Here is a 23,714-nt window from a genome sequence, read left to right as displayed (position 1 = left end):
ATTAAGTAGTAGTAATTAATAAATTGCATACCTATAAAAATATTAAAATTACAAAGTTGATACGATTATTTTTACGGGGATTTGATAAAGTGATGGATCCTACTAATTATTGGAAAGTATATTTAAGAGAAATGATATTTACAGTCGTAGAGTGCGCAAACGCCGTACATTTATTTGAAAAAATAAATAAATATGAGATCCATACGAAAAAAACTAATTTTTAACAGTGGACTCCCACTCTTTTTTAAAACGATTACTCGGTGATTGTGCACTCCACAACTATGTATAACATTACTAAAATCTTTTTTGTTTTTGAACAACATTACTCAAATCTTAACTACATGCTAGAATAGAAAATTACAATTTTTATGTTTTTTGAAAAGAAAATTGCTACTGGGCCACGCAGAAAACTTTGTAATATCGCAGAGGTTTTATTTTTTTTCTCTTTTTCGGTCGTTTTACCTTTTCTCCCCCTCTCCCCCTCCCCCCCGCCCCCCCCGCGCGCGGCCTCAGGCCCTCACCCTGTCACTCTCGTCTCTCGTCTCTCGTCTCTCTCTCCCTTCATAATTTCCATTTTCCTCAGGCTTCAAAAAACCCTAGCCTCCATAGGACCACTCTCTCTCTCTCTCTCTCTCTCTCTCTCTCTCCCTCCCTGCGAGTCTCGATCTCACCCTGCGACAGTCCCCCCTGATCTCACCCTGACCCAGTCCCCCCCCGACTCTCGTCTCTCTCTCGCTGAGTCGCCGCGCGACCTCACCCTGACCCAGTAACCACCCCCGCAGGCAGCGGTCGACACGGTAAGCTTCACTCTCTTCTCCCCTCGTCTTATCTCTCTTCTCTCTCTTTGCATATGTGAATCTGTGTAATTTTGCGATGATATGGTTGTGTAAAATCTTTGTAATGTTGTGATGATATGGTTGTGTAAAATCTGTGTAATTTTGTGATGACGAGTTTGCATAAAATATGTGTAACTAAAATAGGGTGGATGTTGCAGACTTGCAGTTGATGAGTTTGAGTTAATATTGGGGCTGTTTTTGTTGGGATGTTTTGAAGGAATAAACTGTGATTATACTTGTTTGGATGGATGTTGCAGTTGATGAGTTTGTGTAAAATCTGTGTAACTAAAATCGAATGAGTTTGGGGCTGTTTTTTTGTTGTTGCAAGGAATGATTGGATAAAACTGTGATTATACTGGGGCTGTTTTAATTTGAGTTAATATTGGGGCTGTTTTTGTTGGGATGTTTTGAATGAATAAACTGAGATTATACTTGTTTTTGGAGCTGTTTTTGTTTGTGTGTTGTTGTTTGGGGCTGTTTATATATTAATATGATGCTAAAGTTGGGACTGTTTTAGTGAACATGTGGGCTGTTTTATTTTCTTTCTGTAATTGATGGTGTGGTTGGGCAGTTAATCTGTGTTCCACAAAGTTGAACATTTTTATAAGTACAAAGTTGTAGTTTTATCACCTTTAGGAATTCAGACTTGACGAAATCTCCTCTTTTTGATAAACTAATTTAGTGCATAGATGACATAAGTTGTCATGTTATTCCCTGAAAGTCCTGTTGATGTTTGTGTTGTGGTTGACAATCTTGAAAATCATGAAAAGAAAGATTGGATGACTTATATCATGTTCCTTGGTTGAATTGAGATGACCATCAACAATGCTTGCATTGGATTTTTGGAGTTTGTAAGTCATTGAACTGTTAGTTGTTGGAGTTTGTTAGTCTCTTTGAACTGTTACATAGTTCTTTGAGTTCGGGAACTCCTAAATTTCATGGTATTAATGTTATTCTCTGTGGTGCACGGTCAAAGAGACTTGGTCTTAGGGTTGGCCCATGGGATTGGTCCAAGTGGTGAAGGCCTTGGTCTTGGGGTATCACTCCCTTCAAGGTCCGAGGTTCAACACCTCATGAGTGCAAACAATCATTTGGGGCCACACTCCCTGGTGGAAAACCAACGATTTAACCAGTTCCGTGTAAGAAAACTTTCGAGGGTGCGGTGCACAGGATCGAGGTTTACTTTGCAGGGGTGTGTCCGAAGGGCCCTGCCTTGGAGAGGTTCCCCGACTTTAAAAAAAAATGTTATTCTCTGTGAAATTCATGGAGGATAATGGATATTTACTGCATAGCAAAATTCATAGTTAGCTCTATTGTCATTATCATTTTCTGGTTGGCATAGCAAAATATTTTCTAACTAAAATCTTTTCATATTTTTTTTAAGCACAACTTAGAAGTTGGAATGGCAGTGTGGCACTTGGAACATTTAATTTGTTGTAATATGTTTGTTTTTGGGAACATTTAATTTGGTTGGCACTTAGAAAATGTTGGGCTTCTCTTTTTTTTCAAAATTAGAACTTAAAAAATGTTTGTTGTAATCATTGTAAGAACATATTATTATGATGGGTGTGGATGATTTTGGATGATGGGTGTGGATGTTTATTGTAGACTTGAAGTGATTAGTTGGATGTGGATGATGGATGATGCATTGATGGGAGTGGATGTTTATTGTAGTGATTAGTCATTTTTAATTTTTTTTTTTAATGTTTTGAAGTGCGTTAGTAACTTAGTATGTTAATTGTTTTCATTTAGTTTTATTTTTTTTATGTTTTTAGTAAAAAGTAAATTATTTACTTTAGATTGTGATTTTTGAAAAAAAATTAAATTTAAAAGCTCACTCAAAAAATTCTTTTTTAAAAAGTGTGCCAAATATGAAGTTGAAAATAGGAAAAAAAAGCCCAAATCCGACTCCGCTTTGACAATTCGGAGTTGGAGTCGGAGTCGGAGCGGAGGATGAACATGTCGGAGTCAGAGGTTGGATTTGACCTCTAACAAAGTTGGAGTCGGAGTCAGAGGATGGCCATACCGACTCCGACTTGGTTGGTGCTCAACCCTAGATGTAGGGACTGGAATGGCGGCGTTAATAAAGAAAAAGTGCTTGTGGTGCGGGAGGTGTCCAAAACGGCTTGGTGCGGGAGTGTCTCTGTGCTTATGTCAGTGGTTACTGAGACGAACAATGTTGAGATGATGAGAAACCGAGTGGGATGAGATGAGATACGCAAACCATCTGTCCGTACCAAACACACTGAGATGGTTTGTGTTTCAATTCTATATCCAAACCACGCCGAGTCACCATTCTGTGCATATTCGAAGATGATGTGAACCACATTTTATTCTTTCTTCTCGTAGGTGGGTTTGGAATATTTTTTCTAGAAGAAATCCAAAATTGGCATTAAAAAGTGACTTGATTGGTTCCACACCTTTTAATGTGTGTAGATTAACTTTAACAAAACGAACAAAAAAAAAAAAAAAAAAAAAAGAGAAGGAGAAGAAAGAAAAATCCTTGCTTGCGGCCTCCCCTTTCCAGCTTCAGCTTGAATTACCTGGAAAATTTACAGATGGAATCAGATATCTTTGCCCCTAGGTCATTCTTTAATTCCCTTGCGTGCTAGAAGATATTTGGAATAACTGCACAACGAAGATCACCATATATATATATATATATGAAAAATCACCACTTTCCCACCAGCATTAACATCCCAAACCAGATCCCAAACCGTGTTCTACAGTACTAAACACTATATATACCTAAACACCACACTCCTAATGCCAGTTGAGACCTTATTCATCACACAATAATCATGAATTTCCAGTTGCAGCAAGCTAGCCAGCACGCTAAAATCAGCATCTAGGTCTAGATCAATGCTTGGGTTTCATCATGCGCTTTGGAATGGGTGGCATTGGCAATATGTGCAGCACCACGTACCTCCGATCCCCTGCCCAACAAAGATATATATGTTGCTAATGATGCCTCGTGTCTGGTGATTATACCAGCTTGCGACGTCCATGAAGAAAAGATATCCTGAAGCTAGCACTGCATGGGGGGAGGCCAGTGGCTTTCTCAGTGTTGATGCCCTCTCTATAATCAATTTATTAGGCTTCACCAACACAATTCAAAGTCGCTATGGTGCACAGCGTTAGACACATTAATTGCATGTAGTTGTTGGTTGGAGTGACAGGATGTATGTGGGTTTTTTTATTTTTTTATTTTTTTTATACAGGGGGTAGGGGTTCGAACTTGGTTCTCTTATATGAAGACTGGACCTTATACCATCTGGTCCAAAAGACCTTAGGTCCTTAGTAGTGGCATTGTTTTTTAAGTTCTATTTGTTGTAACTCAATGTGTAAATACTGTATTGCTTATTATATAGGAAAATTCTATACACCACACTTCCATCCTATTGTATAACTTATTACAATTACAAAAAATCTCATATAACATGAATCTTTATGGCCCGAGGCTAAATTTCATATTCCTATATATCTATATATCATTATTAGCATTTACATAACGATAGACGTTTCAAAGTTTTCCCATCCAACCGGTCATGAAATTTGAAAAGGGAAAAAAGAACAACCGGAAACAAAGTTCAATGCAATTAAGTTATATTTCCAAAAAGTTCCATTTGGTTAGTTGGAAGAAGGTTTGTCAACCAATTGATTGTGGTGGGTTGGTGATAAAAAATTTGAGATTGTTAATGGAGCATTACTTGGGAAATGGCTTTGGAGATGCTACATGGAAAGTAATGCCTTTTGGAAAAATGTTATTGATGTAAAATATGGTAGTTTGTGGGGAGGTTGGTGTTCTAAAGATACTAGTGGTGCGTATGAGGTCAGTTTGTGGAAGTTCATTAAAAAAGGATGGGGGGCATTTTCAAATCATATTAGATTGAAGATGGGGGAGATGGGAAGATGATACTTTTCTGGCATGACTTGTGGTGTGGGGATTCCTCACTTAAGCTGGACTTTCCCTCTCTTTTTAGAATTGCAAGGGATCGAAATGCAACTGTAGGAAATTCTTTCTGTTGCATTGACAACAATATTCAGTGGAATGTTATCTCTATCAGGGATGTTAATGACTGGGAAGTGGATGATGTTAAGACTTTTCTGGAAAGACTTTACAGATCAAAGTTGATGATAGGTAGGGAGGACAGCATGCCGTGGATTCCTGCGGGAAATTCTAAGTTCTCAGTCTCCTCTTTTTACAGAATATTAACCAGTCACAGGAGTTGTGAATTTCACTGGAAAAACATGGAAAGTGAAAGTTCCTTCCAAGGTTGCTCTTTTCTGTTGGGTGGTATCCTTGGACAAAGTGTTGACAACTGAAAATCTTAGAAGGAGAGGTATGTACATTTCTGATTGGTGTGTCATGTGCAAGAAGAATGTGGAATCTGTTAATCACCGCTTTCTTCATTGTGAAGTGGCCATTTTCTTGTGGAATAAGGTTTTGAATCGGACTGGTTTACTTTGGGTAATGTCCAAGGAAGTGGTAGATTTATTGGCATTTGGTAGGGTGGAAGGGATTGAAGGGTAGCAAGAATGCTGTTCATGTTTGGAAGATGATTCCTTCTTGTCTCATGTGGTGCCTATGGCTTGAAAGGAATGGGAGATGCTTCGAAGACAAAGAATGTTCATTGGGAGAACTTAGGGATTTTTTTTTTCTTTAGTGCTTTGAGTTTGTGGTCTAAAACTTTTGTAATGGAAGATAATTTCCAGAATCTGTTTTAGTTTTCCTTTCGTTTTTGGAAAGTAGTAGGTATTTCGTTTGTATACGTCTTGTGTACTTGGGCTTATGCCTATCATCTCCCATTACCTATATAAAAAAAAAAGAGATCTATCATTCTCTTTTTTATTATTAAAGACATTTGAACATCAGATTCGCATGTTCTAATTTGAGATTATGTAAATGTGACAATTTTCATTACTCTTGGATAATTATTTATTACTTTTTAAAAAAAAAATTAAAATTAAAGGATAATATCAGGAAATAAGAATAGAATGAGAGTGTAGCACTTAAAATTTTCTTTAATTATTTAGTTGGCAAAGATTTTTAGCTTATGAAAAAACTCACTAGTCATTACCATTAGATTGCTCAAAATCACGAAATCGTCAAATAAGTCAATTGGACTCAAATGTGTTACATGGGCTCTGATTTTCGTTGTTGATTTGCTGGATATTACCTACCTGACCCGACCCGGACAAACACAGCTCCTCCACAGACCTGCAAACTGATCAAGAGATTCAAAAGTTCATTTTGCGGAAGAAACTCCCAGCTCCTCCCTTGCAGAGTCAGTCTCTAGCCCGCCCCTTTTCTATCCGGTAAGTCTCCTCTCTTTCTGTCTCTCTCTGTAACCATGCATTTATATGAAATCCATCCATCCCAAGTTTCTTTTGTCGCATTTTCTGTTTCCAGAGAAAAACAAGGCGAGTTCTGTTTTGGGATGCAACAATGTATTGCAATCTTAAAATTATTTAGTTCGTTTTATCCTAAAAGGCTGTTTTCCCCATTTTGAAAGTTGAGGGAAACACTAGGTATTTATACGAGGAAGAGAAATGGGGTTGCCAGATGCATCTGGAGATTTGTCTTCGGAAATGGAGGTGGATGCTTTTAGACGCCTCTTCCCTCTTCGATTTTATGAGCGTCATCTGGCTGAATCCATACGGCCTGATGGCAGGCCATTAGGAAGAGCTAGAGATACAACTATAGCTCTTGGTTAGTAAAAAAAAATTATCATTTATTGGCATTCTCTCTCTTTCATCTCTCATATAAATTTTTCATTATTTGGGTTTCTACTCAAACTGAACTGGTCAACCATTTTCTTTCTTCTGTCAAGGTGCCGTTGCATCTGCTGATGGCTCTGCATTGGCAAAGATCGGTTCAACTGTAAGTACCTTTCTCTTGCTTTATCTCTACATGTGTATCGGGTATAAATTTTGTTTGTTACCTAAATTAAAGACTTTTCCCCACCTCTCGGACAGACAATGCTGGCTGCTGTTAAAATGGAAGTCATGACTCCTTCGATGGAGTCACCAGATGAGGGCTGCATAGGTCGACTAGCTGCATTTATTTTTTTCCTCTCTTGCCTTTTCTCACTTTTATATAGGGGATATCAATATGCATATTTCTGTTATTTTCAGCTATTGATTTCCACATGCCTCCAATTTGTTCTCCAATTGTTAGGCCTGGCAGGCCAGCCGAGGCAGCACCAGTTGTGTCAAAACAATTATCTGACACTATTTCAAGGCATGTAATTCAATTCTCTGGCTACTTCTTGATAGTTAAATTCTTTCTTCCAAAGATGCTATGAACATTCACCCCTATATCGGATCCCTTCAGGCCATCAAACTCCTTAATATGGGTTAACATCTGGTGGTCAAGGTAGTCATTTAGGATATATTCATGGTTTTTAGTGAAATTATTTTTTGGAATACGGTTCGAAAACAATTGTTGCTGTAAGAAAATTTCATTTATAAACGGTTTTTATTAGTAAGAAAATTGCATTTATAATTATAAAAAGAAATTACATTTACAAGCTCATCTAGGTAAGTTTTCTCAAGTTTTTAAATTATGGCTCCTTTTTATACCACTATCTGTTGGGTTGATCAGAACTTCTATGATCGTCAATGGTCTCATCTAACATTAGTTTCTTACCCTACTCCACTTTCATTCCTGGTTAGTATCACTGTTATGTAATATGTGCTGTTGCAGTTCTGGCATGATTAATCTGAAGGAGTTATCCTTGGTCAGTGGAAAAGCTGCATGGATGGCATACCTGGTAATGGTTTTTACTGTCTCACTGAATCACCATTTGTATCTTTTAAGAAGAATAGGAAGTCTTCCTTCTGGTGCTTTGAGCTTGTTCTCTTGAACCTCTTGAATTATACTGGTTGATATCTGTTGAATTGTATAGTACTCAATTAATATCTTGCAGGACATATACTGTTTGGACGCCGATGGTGCTCTCTTTGATGCTGCTTTGCTTTCAGCTGTTGCTGCCTTATTTCATTGTAAGTGTTGTGTACCTTATATCACTTGGTATTGTTCGTGGTCCATTCAAATGCTATAAAAAGGACTCACAGAGAGCCTAGGAAATTTATCTTACTTGCCAACAACCAAATGCACCCTGAAAATTCAGTTCTGCATTAGCAATATACACCGTTTCCTTGCCTTTTCTGATGGTTTGATAGTCCCGAAGTACTCATTCATTCTAAGAGCTTGGCCCGGTTCAGATGCCCATTCCTTAATGGGCTGGTCCTCTCTATGTTTAACTAGCCCCAAAAAAAGTAAACAAGGGCAAGGTTAATACTGAACTTTACTAAATGCTTGCTTAAGGGCTCCACGAGTGGGGCCACAAATGTTATACACAATCAGTTGTGGAGCTTCTACTCTGGCTAGTCCTATTTACCTCGCTTCCACGTGACTCTGTTTCTTACCCTTATTGATGGTGCTTTGGTATAGATACGCAATCATTCATTTTTTCCACGTCGAAACATACATGCATGTTTGAAAATGTTTTGTTGGCTGTGTTTTTGTGTTCTAGATACTTGTAAGAACAGAAAAAAATTGATAGAAATTGGGAAATATCTGTCAATCTGTAGAATCTGGGAAAAATGTGTGTCAGTTTCTTGTTCTTCCTTTCTTGTGAGCACGTGCTACTCAAGAAAGCTTCTTGCTTTCAGACCTCAGCCCCGTAGCATCGGATATTGAGGTTTCATAACATATTGATGGTGCAAGGCCAACAATTTGTTGAGTCCCGCCAATTTAATAGTTGAAATGGTTTTGTGGAATGAGGTGATCGGTAGAGTAGAGCTGGCTTGGGTTATGCCGGAGACTGTAGTGGCAGTGCTGGCCAGCTGGACAAATATAGGAGGCATGCAGCAGATTAAAGCGGTTTGGAAGATGATCTCTATATACATCATGTGGTGTTTGTGGCAGGAGCATAATGCGAGGATGTTTGATGACAAAGAGAGATCGCTAGAGGAACTTATAGCTTTATTTTACGGACTCTATGTACTTGGGCCATTGCTGTTGATTTCAACGGCATAGACCTACATGATTTTCTTGTCTCTTTTGTGCCCTCTTAATTAGGGCATATAGGTGTTCTTGTATTTGTATCAGGCTTTGCCTAATTCTTTGATCAATAAAATTTGTTTACTTATAAAAAAAAAAAAATTGCTGGAACTTCTACACCATATGATTGGAGATCTTTTTTTAGTGTTATATCATGAAAGTATTTTCATTGTCTACTTGCCTTTCTAGAATGAGATGGCCTGAAATCGTACTTTTTATTTTAGTGATATTCATCAACTATACGTGGGATCAGGGTTTTTTTTTTTTTCAATTAAAGCCAAGTTAATAATATTGAGTGGATGTTTATTGGATAATTCTTGTTTACGAGGTTCTATACCTACCAATTATGCAATTATACTTGCATAGACTTCAGTTTGAACACACATAATTTGTCCTTTAATTTCATTAGTATATATTAGGATGTAGATTTAACTCAAAATATTTAACCAAATCTGCAGTGCCTTATTTGTGATAAAATTGTCCATGCCTTGCAGTACAAATCCCTGCAGTTTCTCTAAATGATGATGGTAAAATAGTTGTGTCTGAGGAAGATGGAGGAAAGCTGGAAAAGGAGCCCGTCAATAAAGAAAAGAGGAAACTCACTCTGAGAAGCATTCCTTTCTCGCTAACATGCATACTTCACAAGAACTACATCCTGGCGGATCCCACTTCGGAGGAAGAGGCCATCATGGAAACTCTTGTTACTGTGGTTTTGGATTCATCAAGTCAACTCATTTCACTCTACAAGCCAGGTGGAGCAGTTCTAGCCTATACATCAGCTGTACAGGTCAGTTTTTTACCCTGAAAAACTCCCACTTAAAGGATCCATAAAAAATATCAATACAGTAAATATAGCATGTTCCAAGCTGTGGTCCTACCATCTGTCTGCTGAACCTTGAAAACTGAGATAAATATGTATGTTTGATTCTGGGGGTATCATGGTCAGTATACATCTGAGAGAGACTAAGATTTTTCTTCATTTTCTTAGAAGCTTTGAATTGATAGAACTTTGTGTAGAGAAGGACTTGAAATCGTGAAATGCTGCAGCAAGTTTATAACGGCTTTAGACACATCAAAATTTTTATTCCCCTCCCTCCCCCAAAAGATAAAGAAAGAGAAATAAAAGAAAACTCAGATATATCGATTTGTCCAATCCGTGTAATGTGTATGATTGTGCCGAGGAGCATATATCAGTATGGATATTAGGTGTGAAGGTTTACACGAAGCCCTAGGATTTTTCCTTCATTATTAGCAATATGTATAACATTTTCTAGCGTTCATTTCATATTATGCACTCTGTGGGAAAAAGGCGAATGCTGATTATGGAGGATTGCTGTTGTTGCAGGACTGCATTGCATTGACGAGACAGAGAGTGTGGGAGCTACAGAAGATTTTGGATGAAGCCAATTCTGGCATGGAGGTTGACTAGGTTTTGTTTGATCTTTATTTTTTGGGGATGTTACTCATTAGTGTAGTTGTTTTGTTTTGTTTTGTTTAACACCTGTACTTACTGCTTATTCTTTGTTTCTACACTGATATTGATTAACTCAAGAAAAAAAAAAAAAAAAAGACGCTTTTGTGAAGGTTAGAGTTATTGATCAATCTGGGCTGCATATGCAGAAGGATTTGAATTTTTAAAGAGTTATTAATCAATTCTGGCACCGTCATTGGATGATTGTACGGTCGGATGATTTGATGTACCACGCGACACAATCCTATTGGTCAATGCATGGGCCGTACATAGAGACCCCAAGTTATGGGAGGATGCAAACAGCTTTGACAATGGTAAGGGTGATGAAACACAAAAAGTTGTTGCCGTTTGGGTTGGGGAGGAGGGCATGTCCTGGTGGTGTTCTTGCCCAACGTATGCAGGGCTTAAACTATAGGTTCTTTGATTCAATGCTTTGAGTGGGAAAGGATTAGTGAAGAAGAAGTTGATATGACTGAAGGTAATGGAATCTCCATCCCCAAAGCCGTGCCACTTGAAGCCATGTGCAAGGCACGTACCCAGATAATGAAAAATGTTGTTTTTAATTGACTACTGTGACGATGATGTCCGTCATCAATATCAATGCATATGCCCTCGCTCGAGTCTTCAGAAATGGAGTTGTATTCACTATTTAGTTATCAACACTACTCAGCACCTACCCCTGTAGATATGCATTTGAATTCTCAATTGTGTTTCCTGGTTTATATATAGTTAATGAAAATAAAACAAGTTGTATCAACTTCGACGCTTTTCCTGAGTTGCTAATTAATATTTTAATCAAGGTAACGACTTAATTAATTCTTACGTGGATATAACGCACAATGCTAAGAGATTATTTGGAAAAACAAGAAACAAAAAATCGGTTGCAAGATGAACTGCATGCTTCCCAACAATGTGGGATAGAGACGTCTTAGAAGCAGAAGAGTCATGGATATTATTCGGTTTGAATTAGAAATTCATCTCGACTCATCTATTTTCATCATTATAAATTTTTATATAAAATATAATAAATAATTTAATTATTTTAAATTTTAAAATAATTATAATATTAAAAAAATAATATTTTATTCTATTATTCATAAATTAAATATTTTCCTGCCCTGAAATATCAATGGGCTTTCTTGTGACTCTACTGTCTTTTTGTTCAGCCCAATCACTCTATGCTCTTTTTCTTTTCTAAATTTATAGCTTAAATAAGAGATGGAGAAACAGAAACCCAAGGTCCAAGGTGGAACAGAGGTTACCTGTTTGAGAGAGTCCTATACTTGTTGCCACGTGTCTAACTCCCACCAAATAAAAAAAATAATGTCTATCTTGATAATAAAAAAATAAGATAAAATAATTTTGATTAAAAATTAAAAAAAATTATTTTTTAATAACATTATGATTTTAAAATTTTAAAAAATTAAATTAAAATTTGAAAAAATTATATTTTTATTATATTTTATAGGGTACACACTTTTTTTTTTTTTTAAAGCTTGTCTTTGGGGTCTGTACAAATCGAAACAGAAAAACCAACTGTTTCAGACTTTTAGTTCTCATTTCTTCGCCACCTTCACTTGCCCCTCCGCTCGAAAGATAACCTCACTGCCTTCTAGCCCTGGAAGAAAAAGAGAGGAGACCCTGAAACTGAACCAAAAACACAAATCTCCTGTTCTCTCTGCAATTTTGCTTCTCTCTCGTTTCTGCTCTCCACAATCGACAATCAGAGAGGACTTAAACCCGTCTGGTTGGTTTATATCTTTACTTTCAATGGCTTCTTTGGTGTCTTCGCCATTTATATTGCCTACCTCCACAGCTGACCATCTTTCGTCTCTCTCCCAAAAGCATTACTTTCTCCACTCTTTCCTCCCAAAGAAGACCGCCAAAACCAACTTAAATTCCTCCGTCAAAGTTAGATGTGCTACAATTGGCAATGGCCTTTTCACCCAAACCACCCCAGAAGTTCGTCGAATTGTCCCAAACAATAACCTAGGCCTCCCAACCGTCAAAGCCGTTTACGTAGTCTTAGAAGCACAATATCAATCGTCCCTCACGGCCGCAGTTCAAGCTCTCAATAAAAACCAAAGACACGCTTCCTTTGAAGTTGTGGGTTACTTGGTTGAAGAGCTTCGTGATGAATCCACCTATAAAACCTTCTGTAAAGACCTCAAGGATGTGAACATTTTCATTGGATCTTTGATTTTCGTTGAGGAGCTCGCTTTGAAGATTAAGGATGCTGTCGAGAGAGAGGGATAGACTTGACGCGGTTTTGGTGTTTCCTTCAATGCCTGAGGTAATGAGGCTAAACAAAATGGGTTCATTCAGTATGTCGTAGCTCGGGCAGTCGAAGAGCCCCTTCTTCCAGCTCTTTAAGAGAAAGAAGCAGTCTGTTGGGTCTGCAGAGAGCATGTTAAAGCTTGTGAGGACTTTGCCAAAGGTTTTGAAGTATTTGTCTTGTGATAAGGCTCAGGATGATCGTCTTTATATACTCAGTTTGCAATTTTGGCTCTGTGGGTCACCGGATAATTTGCAGAACTTCTCGAAAATGATTTATGGCTCTTATGTGCCGGCCCTGAAAGGGACTAAGAGTATTCTGAGCCAGTTTTGTATTTGGATAGCGGGATTTGGCATTCTTTGGCTCCTTGTATGTACGAGGATGTGAGTATTTGAATTGGTATGGAACTAGAAAGGACGCTAATGAAAAGCTTAAGGATCCAAATGCACCGATAATTGGTTTGATTTTGCAAAGGTGTCACATTGTTACCGGTGATAAAAGTCACTGTGTGGCTGTGATCATGGAATTGGAGGCCAGAGGGGCTAAAGTGATACCGGTTTTCGCTGATGGGCCTGACTTTTCAGGGCCGGTCGAGAGGTATTTGATTGATCCGATTACTAAGAAAACCTTCGTTAATTCCGTGATATCCCTGACGGGCTTTGCACTTGTTGGGGGGCCGGCGAGGCAAGACCATCCTAGGGTCGTTGAGGCACTTATGAAGCTTGATGTGCCTTACATTGTGGCACTGTCTCTGGTATTTCAGACGACTGAGGAGTGGTTGAACAGTACTTTGGGGCTACACCCAATTCAGGTTGCTTTGCAAGTTGCTCTGCCAGAGCTAGATGGAGGCATGGAGCCCATTGTCTTTGCCGGCCACGATCCTAGAACTGGCAAGTATTTGCTTCCTTATTAATTACGTCGTGTCTATTTGACTTCTTAGTTTCCATTCCAGATACCCTCACAGTCACAGATACATTTTGTCAGATTTAATTATGATGTGTTGTGATTACAGGGAAATCACATGCTCTTCACAAGCGGGTGGAACAGCTGTGCACTAGAGCTATCAAATGGGCTGAACTGAAGAGAAAATCAAAGGTATATTTGCATTTGTGCTACGTACTTTTCTGACCTGATCCAGACATTTTTCCCCTAGATGACTTTCTTATGTTTCTTCTTGTACTACTATCACTTGCCCAAAAATCTTCAAAAAAAAAATAAAAAGAATTTAAGCCAGTTATCAGAGTGCCACTTTAGAAAAGCTTCTATGAATAGTGGTTATTAAAACAGAAAATTTTGTTTTAATACAGTCACATTACAGATGAATTGAAACAATAAGAGATGCAAATGATTAAAAGGAGATTTAAGTTAATGTCAACTATATGTACCGAGGCTTGTTTTCTAATCTATATTTGCCAATGATTGAGAGGAAGAACAACTTGTTACTTGTTACCAATTTATTTTTGTAAGTACACACCCTGAGAATTGGCCATAAATTCCATGCTTAGTCAATTGTTATGATTTGGCTGTCGACAATAATGGAGAAACATACCCTTTCTTCCGAACTTTATGACTACCTAGAATTGGAATAGTTTCAGACATGTTTAGAATTCCTCTTTCCTTTACCTTATCTATTCCATACCATAGAAAATCCTCTACCTTTGGATTTTGCTTATTAGATGTAATTTATTTGCCTTGTAATTGAAGCTTCATCCTTCAGTAGTGTTCTGCCGCCTATTCTGTGGAGAATCACTTGAACATAGTTAGACTTAATAAATGGATGCACTGATACAGGAAGAGAAGAAGCTAGCAGTAACTGTCTTCAGTTTCCCTCCAGACAAGGGAAATGTTGGAATGGCCGCCTATCTCAATGTCTTTTCCTCCATCTTCTCTGTTCTGAAAGAACTCCAAAGGGAAGGTTACAATGTTGAGGGCCTGCCAGAGACTTCAGAAGTCTTAATCAAAGATGTGATTCATGACAAAGAGGCTCAATTCAGCAGCCCAAACTTGAACGTTGCTTACAAGATGAGTGTCCGAGAATACAAAAGCCTGACTCCCTATGCCACAACATTGGAGAACTGGGGAAAACCCCCTGGGAATCTAAATTTTGATGGTAAGAATCTCCTGGTATATCGTAAACAGTATGGTAATGTCTTCATTGGTGTTCAGCCCACATTTGGCTATGAGGATGATCCTATGCGGCTATTATTCTCCAAGTCAGCCAGCCCACATCATGGCTTCGCAGCATACTACTCTTTTGTTGAGAAAATTTTCAAAGCCGATACTGTTCTTCATTTTGGCACTCACGGGTCACTTGAATTCATGCCTGGAAAGCAGGTGGGAATGAGTTATGTTTGTTACCCTGACAGTCTAATTAGGAATATTCCAAATATATATTACTATGCAGCTAATAACCCATCCGAAGCAACCATAGCCAAGGGCCAGAGCACGGCTAAACAATGTAATCTCGACAAGGATGTGGAACTACCCGATGAGGGAGAGGAAATCTCTGCGAAAGAACGAGATCTTGTGGTTGGAAAGGTATATTACAAGATAATGGAGATTGAGTCCCGCCTTTTATCTTGTGGGCTCCATGTCATTGGCGAGCCTCCATCAGCCATGGAAGCGGTTGCAACACTTGTTAACGTTGCTGCATTAGACCGTCCTGAAGATGGAATTTCATCCCTCCCAAGTATACTAGCTGCGTCTATTGGACGAGACATAGGGGAAGTGACAAGGGAGTACTAAAGTATGTAGAGCTTCTTCGGCAAATAACTGAGGCATCATGTAGAGCTATTTCTACCTTTGTGGAACGTACAACTAATAATCAGGGCCAAGTCATTGATGTTTCTGATAAACTGAGCTCAATCCTTGGGTTTGGTATTAACGAACCATGGGTTCAGTACTTGTCAAGCACAAAGTTTTACTAGGGTGACAAGGGAAAGCTTAGAACATTGTTTGAGTTCTTAGGAGTGTTTGAAGCTTGTTGTGGCTGATAATGAGTTGGGAAGTCTGAAGCAAGCATTAGAAGGGAAATATGTGGAGCCAGGGCCTGGTGGCGACCCAATCAGAAATCCAAAAGTATTGCCAACAGGAAAGAATATTCATGCACTCAATCCACAAGCTATTCCCACAACCGCAACAATGTAGAGTGCAAAAATCGTGGTGGATAGGCTGATTGAGAGACAGAAGAATGAAAATGGGGGAAGATATCCTGAGACAGTTGCCCTTGTACTATGGGGAACAGATAATATTCAGACCTATGGTGAGTCCTTGGCTCAGGTCTTGTGGATGATTGGTGGAGGCCACTTGCTGATACATTTGGTAGAGTGAACCGAGTGGAACCAGTAAGTCTTGAAGAGCTTGGAAGGCCTAGGATTGATGTTGTTGTGAATTGCTCTGGAGTGTTCAGAGATCTCTTTATCAATCAGGTATAATCCTAATCATGATTCCCCTTTCTTTTGGATCTTATATAATAATACCTCAGCACACAAGTAGTAAATTTTCAAACTTCAGCTTAAGTTTAAACAAACATTCTCTGTATTCTGATGATGTTTTACTGTATTCACAGATGAATCTCCTTGACCGAGCAGTAAAGATGGTAGCTGGACTAGATGAGTTGGAAGACCAAACCTATGTTTGGAAGCACGCACTAGAACAAGCTAAAAACCTTGGGATTGGGGTTCGAGAAGCTGCAACTCGGGTTTTATCCAATGCCTCAGGATCCTACTCCTCAAACGTAAATCTTGCTGTGGAGAACTCTTCGTGGAATGATGAGAAGCAGCTCCAGGATATGTATTTGAGTCAAAAGTCTTTTGCTTTTGATTGTGATGCCCCTGGTGCAGGAATGACTGAGAAAAGAGAAGTCTTTGAGATAGCTCTGAGAACAGCTGATGCCACGTTCCAAAATCTTGACTCCTCAAGAAATCTCACTCACTGATGTGAGTCACTACTTCGACTCGGACCCGACTAATTTAGTACAGAACTTAAGGAAAGATGGAAAAATGCCTAATGCATACATCGTGGACACCACCACATCTAATGCACAGGGGAGAAAAAATGCGCTATTTTCCTAATTTCAAACCAGGTTTGAAGTTTTCTCAGGCAAGGACTTTCTTATTTTTTTCTGCTCATAATGCTAAGACTATGGAAACGCTACAACTAAACCTCTTAAATTTCTTAAAATGCAGGTGCGTACCTTTGCTCAGACCGTGCATCTTGACGCTCAAACCAAGTTGTTGAACCCCAAGTGGTATGAAGGAATGATGGCTAGCGGGTACGAGGGTGTTCGTGAAATTGAGAAGAGGCTTACTAATACAGTTGGGTGGAGTGCAAACTTCTGGCCAAGTTGACAATTGGGTGTATGAAGAGGCCAACTCTACTTTCATTCAAGATGAGGAGATGTTGAATAGGCTCATGAAAACAAATCCAAATTCCTTCAGGAAGTTGGTGTAGACTTTCCTGGAGGCCAATGGCCGTGGCTACTGGGAGACTTCTGAACAGAATATTGAGAGTTTAAGGCACTTGTACTCGGAAGTAGAAGATAAGATTGAAGGGATTGATCGGTAAACTGCAAATTTGATTGTTGAGAAAAGATTGTGAAGTGCATATATCTGAGACACTCGTTATTTCCTTGAGTTCTCTCACTGTTGGATGAACAGATGCAAGTTCGAGGAACATATGCAACCCAAAAAATAATAATAAATCTTGAATGACACTAACTAAATTGTAAATTAGTTTTGAAATTAGTTTTGTTTGTATGTTACTCAACAACAATCTCAGCCCTTTTCTATAAAAAAAAAAGGGCACCACCCGATATAGCCAAACTGGATGTTGACGTCTCCTCAATGATGGAAGCTGCGGCTTAGGGGAGATAGGTAATTAGAAGGTTCTGTGACACTTCCGTCAATCTAAGAGACCCATATTGGTAAGTCTCACCTCCACTTTCTATTCCAAACGTTACTGGGAAAGGAGAAATATACAAACGAGATCCGATGTAGCATTTACAAGAATCTGAACCATTTTCAATCAACAACTTTGATTGTCCCTGTTGAATACAATTCTTTTTTCATATATTCATGAGCAGATTACATTTTTGTGGGGAGGGAACCTCCAATCAAGAATGAATTGTACAAGGTAAACCTACAAAAATGGAGAAAAAAAAAAGGAAAATGGGAAAAGAAAAGAAGTACCCTCCCTCTCGACCAAAAAATAAAAGACAAAAAAAGACGTACAGTTTGGTGTAACTGCTAACAAAAGTGGACGTTTCTTTGCTTCCTCTCTCCTGCGGTTATTTCTAGTATCAAAATATATTCAGACTAACTCCATTAGGAGAGGGTCGCCTTCTGCCATTATTCTGATCAGCTTTATGAAATCTTGTTCGCTTGACACATTCCATGGGTGCACAGCAGGTACTTGAGCTGAATATAGGTTTGAAGAATTATTTGTAGGTGGTTTTTGCTGGTACATCATTGTACTGAGCACTGGGTCAAAATTCAGCGGGGAATCCATTGATACAAAGAACATGGGTATTGCAACCTTTTGATGGATTTCTAGACTGCCCACTAAATTAACCAGATCGACAAAGTCAGCGACAAAGCGCCGAGGAACGTAGAATACCTCAGAACTGCATATTGTGATGCTTTGTCCCTCAGTTACACTGTCCTTATAACTGACCTGGAAGTGAACTGGCATGGTGCTGACAACCTTCTTTATCATATCTGCTTGTTTTGAATACCATTCCGAGTTGTCTTTAGTTGACAGGGTAGTCCAAGACTTGGAGACCTGAATTCCATGGAATTCGTGAGAGATAGAGAAATTGAAATGTAATAATAAAATCAGATTCTGCTATTGAAGATTATCAAGGTGTCATAACAGCGCTTTGATGGGTGAAGCAAAGCATTAAGTTTTAGAGGCCTCTGAAACCTAGAACAATGCTCATATTAGAGGAAACAGATGGCGATTGGATATTTGAAGCTATATAATACCTCATTCGTGATCCACAGTTTATTCCTGTCTGCTTGTAGCAGATTCCAGTAATTAAGAATGGTATCATCCTGAAGGAATAAAAATCCTTCTGCACTAGTATATCTATTAAAGATCTTAGGAAGGTGCCTGAAAAAGAGAATTGGACAACAATAAGAAAACATGATTAAAGAATTTTAAAGAGATGGGCTAACTTAAAAATTGAAAATTATTCTGTGAGTTAGCCAAAATGCAGATTGAACAGTTAGATCATCAAATTTACACCTACTCCATTCCATCATCTGAGGTAAATGCATGGCTGGGCGTACAAGAAATTGAAACATAACCGCCCAAGATCTGAGATACCTTTCATTTACTACCAAACAAAAACTCAAAACAGCTTACATCCAAAACAAGCTACGAAAGAGGGAAAGGGAGTAGAAGAGGTGGGATGGCCCTTAATTAGTTGATAAAAGATTTTAACTCAAATTCAAGGAAAAAAATTAAGAAATCAAAAGGAAAAGGAGAGGCGTGCCCCATTTTCCTTAAATCAAGACAATGCCCAGTTCAAGACCGATCAGTACAGCACAGGCTTGGAACTAGCGAGATGTACCTATTTCACCGGGGCTAACCCCAAACCATTCATAGATGGTGCGGTGAGGTTACCAGGTCAACTTAGGTATGGCACTGGTGAACCTGCAGTTCTAGGGCAAGAGCTCCCTTCCAGAATATGAATAGTGTTATAGTGATTCCAAAGATCTTCTCATTCCATAGCTCCTATGCATCTACCATCTACCATTTTCATCATAGAGGTCAACTTCAAGTTCTATTAACAGGAAAAAAAATTTAGCGGTCCCATTTGCATTATACATGAATACGAATACCAAAACAACAATTCATATGGGATATCATATTTTAGGATCCTCTATCTTTCTCTTCTTTTTTTTTTTTCTTTTTTTGATAGGTAGGATCCCCTTATCTTTTAAAGCTCTCAGATACCAATAGAACACACAATAAAGTAGTCTTCAATAGTCCAACGATACCCAAAACCCAGAAGTACCGATAGTAAATTTTAATACATGACAAGCACAAGGCGCAAGATCCTAACAACTTACTTGTATAGCCGCTCCAATTGGCCTTCCTCAACAGCAAGATCGGGGTTCTTCCACCCTGACAAGATAATCACTGTTTTGAATACTCGCCCATAAAGCAATCTCCACTCAAGAGCAGTGCGTTCCACAGGCCCATTGCAGAACATAATAAGGACAACATTCCCGAAATTCTTCCTCCACCTAATCAAATTTGCGATCTCATAATTCACTGACCCTGTTTCCTCGACCCCCAGATGAACAGATGGCAGCTTTTGTGGGATAAATTCTTTCCTATCCCCATGACCAATACTTGCTCGTGGCCTATCCAATTCCAATGACATTAGCCTTGGCTGCTGATAACTAACTGAAAGCAAGTCTTGAAGCCAAGCAGCGGTAAACTTCACATCCTTCTCAGTCCAAAACCCCTCCTCTGCCATTGCAAAACTTAATTCCAAAATCTTTTCGAACAGTCTGTGCTTGCTTGATCTCCAGGAAGCCAAAAACTTAACTAGACGACCTACGTTCACATGAAGATCCTTTTCTTCCGAAAATGGGTATGCCTCAATCCTATCATACCGATTAACTGTAGGCGGGTAAACAACAACATGACCACCAACTTCCCACAAAAGCCTTTGTCCCCAATATCCTCTCAAAACATCGGAAGCCATCGTGCTAACGGAAACAGGAAGCATCAACCCCCAAAATGCTGCAGAATGGTAGATTGTATTAAAAGAATTAACGGGGACCATTATTCCCTGCGGCAGCGCCACCTTTGGGGCATGCTCGTCGAACCTAATATCAAATGCTTCCAAACCCGATTTCCTAGTAAAATAAAATACAGAATCAACATCAGGCAGCCCATTCGAAATCCCCTGTTGAATGAACTGCTTTCCGCCATATACTTCCGTGTAATACTCTTCATGCCCAATTTCGCCCACATTCTCCAGTGGTAACCCTCTTGGCCAAACCGATCGCTGCCCGAAATGGATATACGGGTTCACAATGGTCCGATTTGGGTTATTGTGGCTATACTGCAATATAGCCTCTTGCCTGGCACCCTCCCCGACCAATTCTACATCAAAATGCTTACCTAAATCCCCATCAATTACATCCCCGCGATCATCAGCGTCAAAGATCTTGCTCGCACCATGTTGAATCGCAAACAAATACCCAACAGTCTTCCTTACATACGAATCGTAAGGAAGAAAATCCACAACACGAAAACCCAAACTAGCTTGCTGTTCCAAAGACAAGAAAATCGCACCTTTCAGGCTCCAATCCGACGGCGTTTTGGAGTTCCCGATTGCGAGAACTTGCCAGCCTCTGATCTTGACGAGGTTACGGAGCGAATCGGTGGGATATTCGGAGACCGAGACAACGATCCACTGATTGGTTCTGAAATTCGCGTAGGGCGAGGACTTGTCGGTGATGGGCGCGATCGAATTCCAGTTAATGTGCGGGAACTCCAACTTCTCGAGGTTCTTCGACTGGGTTTCGAAGCAAAGGAGGGCGGCAGTGTCACCAACATTGCGGAGGAAGAAGAGAGCGGCGACGGTAGCGATGAGGAGCAGGACAGTGAAGATCTTGTAGAGATTCTCGGAGACCCATGTGGAGAAATCGAGGCTCTTTGCCTCCGAGAAGCGGTTGGGGTGGAGAGTGGGCAGGGTTCTGATCTGGGATTTTGGTGATTTCGGCGTTGAACGCTCTTGGACCAACATTGGACCCCAAAAATCTACCACCACCAGTACTACTAAGCTTGACTCGAGGCTGAATTCTCTCTTCTTCCTCTCTCTCTCTCTCTCTCTCCCAGAGAGTTTGTGGCCCTCTCTCTCTATAACTCTCTGTATAATACTCCACACTCAGTACGACTCTCTCTCTCTCTCTCTCGTCTGCCAAGTCTTTATCTTCCTTTTCTTCTCGTTGTTTGTGTCAGATGTGGTTGGCTTGCCGACAGATATGGCTGAATGGTTGGGTTTTCTTAAGCTTCAATGCAAACTTTAGTAGTTGCAGTTGCGTGGTTTGGTGGGGGCCGCCGTTGGGTCTCTGTCTTCTAGTTCTGTGTCTCCGACTCACTGTGGTTTCTTATTTGATAATTTGTATAATTTTTTTCTTTCCCTTTATTTTTCTCTCTCGTGTGTTAATTTGGCAGTGTGTTATTTATTGGGAAATTTTTTTTATTTCCTAATGATACAAAGACTCCTGTTTCGCATTACTAACTAGCTTTATTTAATTTATAATCAAATTACAATATATTGGCCAAGAGCCAGGGATATTAGTTATATAACTCAATTTTTCAAATAAAAAATCTGAATTCGAATCCTCCACCTCCCTTACAACAAAAAATTATAATATATTGAGTTGTAGCCAACCTCATAGTCCGATATAAAAGTAATGATATACTTACAACTTTTTTACAACTGCTTTATAATTCATTTTATAATCAATTAATGCAATCAAGCCATTTTATTAAAAAAATCTCAATTTTACAAAATTACTGATATGAACTTGCGAGAATGAAAATCTCTTGAACCCACAATCAATTTAAAAATTCTTCAAAATTTTAAAATAAATATAAGAGAATTGTAAGTAAATTATTTTTCTTATATAAATTCACGTGGAGAGCAAGAAAATGTGTTACCAAAAATGCATTATTCTCAATTTGCATGGGGCAACCTAATTAGATCCAATAATTAATATCCTAGATAGTATGTGAATTTCAACGAGGATAGGGAAATCCATATATTATTCTCTTTGCTGTTCAACAATTGGCATTTCATTTTAAGGGAATCGTAATTGAAAATGACAACCTACCCCAATGTTAAATTATTTCATAAGCTATTGTCCTCCCTCATCAACCACATGTGCCTCCTTCATAATTAATCGATGAGTTATATTATATATAGTTACTTTTATATATTTTTTATATATTTTATTTATATGATTAATTAAAATAATTATTTTATATTAAAAAAATAATGTAATCAATCATATCAGTTGAGTACACAGATGAGTTCGCAAATATATAATTTTTGCTAATCAATTATGAAAATTTTCAATATCCTTTTTTGTGCGAGAGTTCTTAAGAGCTTGTATAAATCTTTTTATGACAGGTTATTAAAACCATCTTCCTTACAAATCTCTTAACTTTTTTATATGATCCTTAATTTCTTGAACTTTGATCGGTTTGCGATTTCTTGTTGCAGGAGATTTAGTAATAGACTGAAACTCTTCCAAAGAGATAGTAGCCATCTAAAACAAATAAGAAGGATGCTGGAAAATATCATCATATATAAATTTATTTCGAGTAATGCTCAGTCATGAAATGCGTAAATATTATGTAGTCGTTTTGAACAAAAATGAGATTCATTATTAAAAAATTAATTTATTTTCATGTGAGTCTTATATTTATTCACTTTTTACAAAACAACTGCACAGCATTTATACACTCACGACTACAAGTATCATTTTTCATTTATTTCTTCTCGTCCACAACAACCTAGAAATAACCATAAATATCTCAAAATCTGTAACTCCTAAACACCCATCCAGATAAATAGCTGGTTCCATAAAGTTTAGGCCAACAAGACAATGTTTCTGAATTTCCTTACAACAAAGACTCCAAACATCCTTGGCAGATGGGCATTTCCAAAGAATATGTTCTACAGTTTCCTCCCTGTTGCACATACATTCATGACAAAGATCATTTTGCAGGATATGTTTATGTTTGAGATTACTTCTGGTGGTTAACCACTAATGTTGTGTTAGAATACCAAACTTTCATCCAATATCTGTCAGTGACAGTTTCATGAGAAGAGGAACATAAAATTGTAGAATTTAACTCGAGTTGGAGGTGGTAAGCACTTTTTACATAAAATATTTCATCATTGGTACACCTCCATACCAATATGTCGTCATTTGCCAAAGGATTAAGGCAAATATTAGAGATCATGTCAGCTTCGTCTTTACTAAAAATAGCCTGCACCAATGGCTTATTCCATTTAGTTGTACT

General features: G+C 38.5%; 2 protein-coding genes and 1 pseudogene across 3 annotated transcripts; 2 read left to right on the top strand and 1 right to left on the bottom strand.

The window, feature by feature from the left end:
• The first annotated feature begins 487 nt into the window (after positions 1–487).
• LOC109004632 (exosome complex component RRP43) lies at positions 488–10,574 on the top strand. 2 transcript variants are annotated; one of them, XM_018983260.2, is made up of 10 exons: positions 488–797; positions 5,924–6,155; positions 6,353–6,549; positions 6,671–6,720; positions 6,816–6,885; positions 6,975–7,080; positions 7,546–7,612; positions 7,769–7,844; positions 9,402–9,694; positions 10,253–10,574. In XM_018983260.2, exons 3-10 carry the CDS (start codon positions 6,390–6,392, stop codon positions 10,334–10,336), a joined length of 906 nt encoding a protein of 301 aa, XP_018838805.2. In that variant the 5' UTR covers positions 488–797; positions 5,924–6,155; positions 6,353–6,389; the 3' UTR covers positions 10,337–10,574. The 2 variants fall into 2 exon arrangements, with proteins under 2 accessions (XP_018838805.2, XP_018838806.2); XM_018983261.2 differs by having other exon boundaries at positions 494–797; positions 6,045–6,155.
• Positions 10,575–11,978: 1,404 nt separating this feature from the next.
• On the top strand, positions 11,979–17,282 carry LOC109004636 (annotated as a pseudogene).
• A 409-nt stretch (positions 17,283–17,691) lies between these two features.
• LOC109004638 (probable glycosyltransferase STELLO1) lies at positions 17,692–21,719 on the bottom strand. Its single transcript, XM_018983268.2, has 3 exons — positions 19,730–21,719; positions 18,638–18,764; positions 17,692–18,434 (listed from the first exon to the last, which is right to left on the bottom strand). The coding sequence occupies exons 1-3, from the start codon at positions 21,421–21,423 to the stop codon at positions 17,964–17,966; spliced, it is 2,292 nt and encodes a 763-aa protein (XP_018838813.1). The 5' UTR covers positions 21,424–21,719; the 3' UTR covers positions 17,692–17,963.
• Between the last annotated feature and the right edge of the window lie 1,995 nt (positions 21,720–23,714).

Source organism: Juglans regia, chromosome 3 (genome assembly GCF_001411555.2).
Source record: "Juglans regia cultivar Chandler chromosome 3, Walnut 2.0, whole genome shotgun sequence".
Classification (NCBI taxonomy): domain Eukaryota; kingdom Viridiplantae; phylum Streptophyta; class Magnoliopsida; order Fagales; family Juglandaceae; genus Juglans; species Juglans regia.
This window is presented reverse-complemented; position numbering and strand designations above follow the sequence as displayed.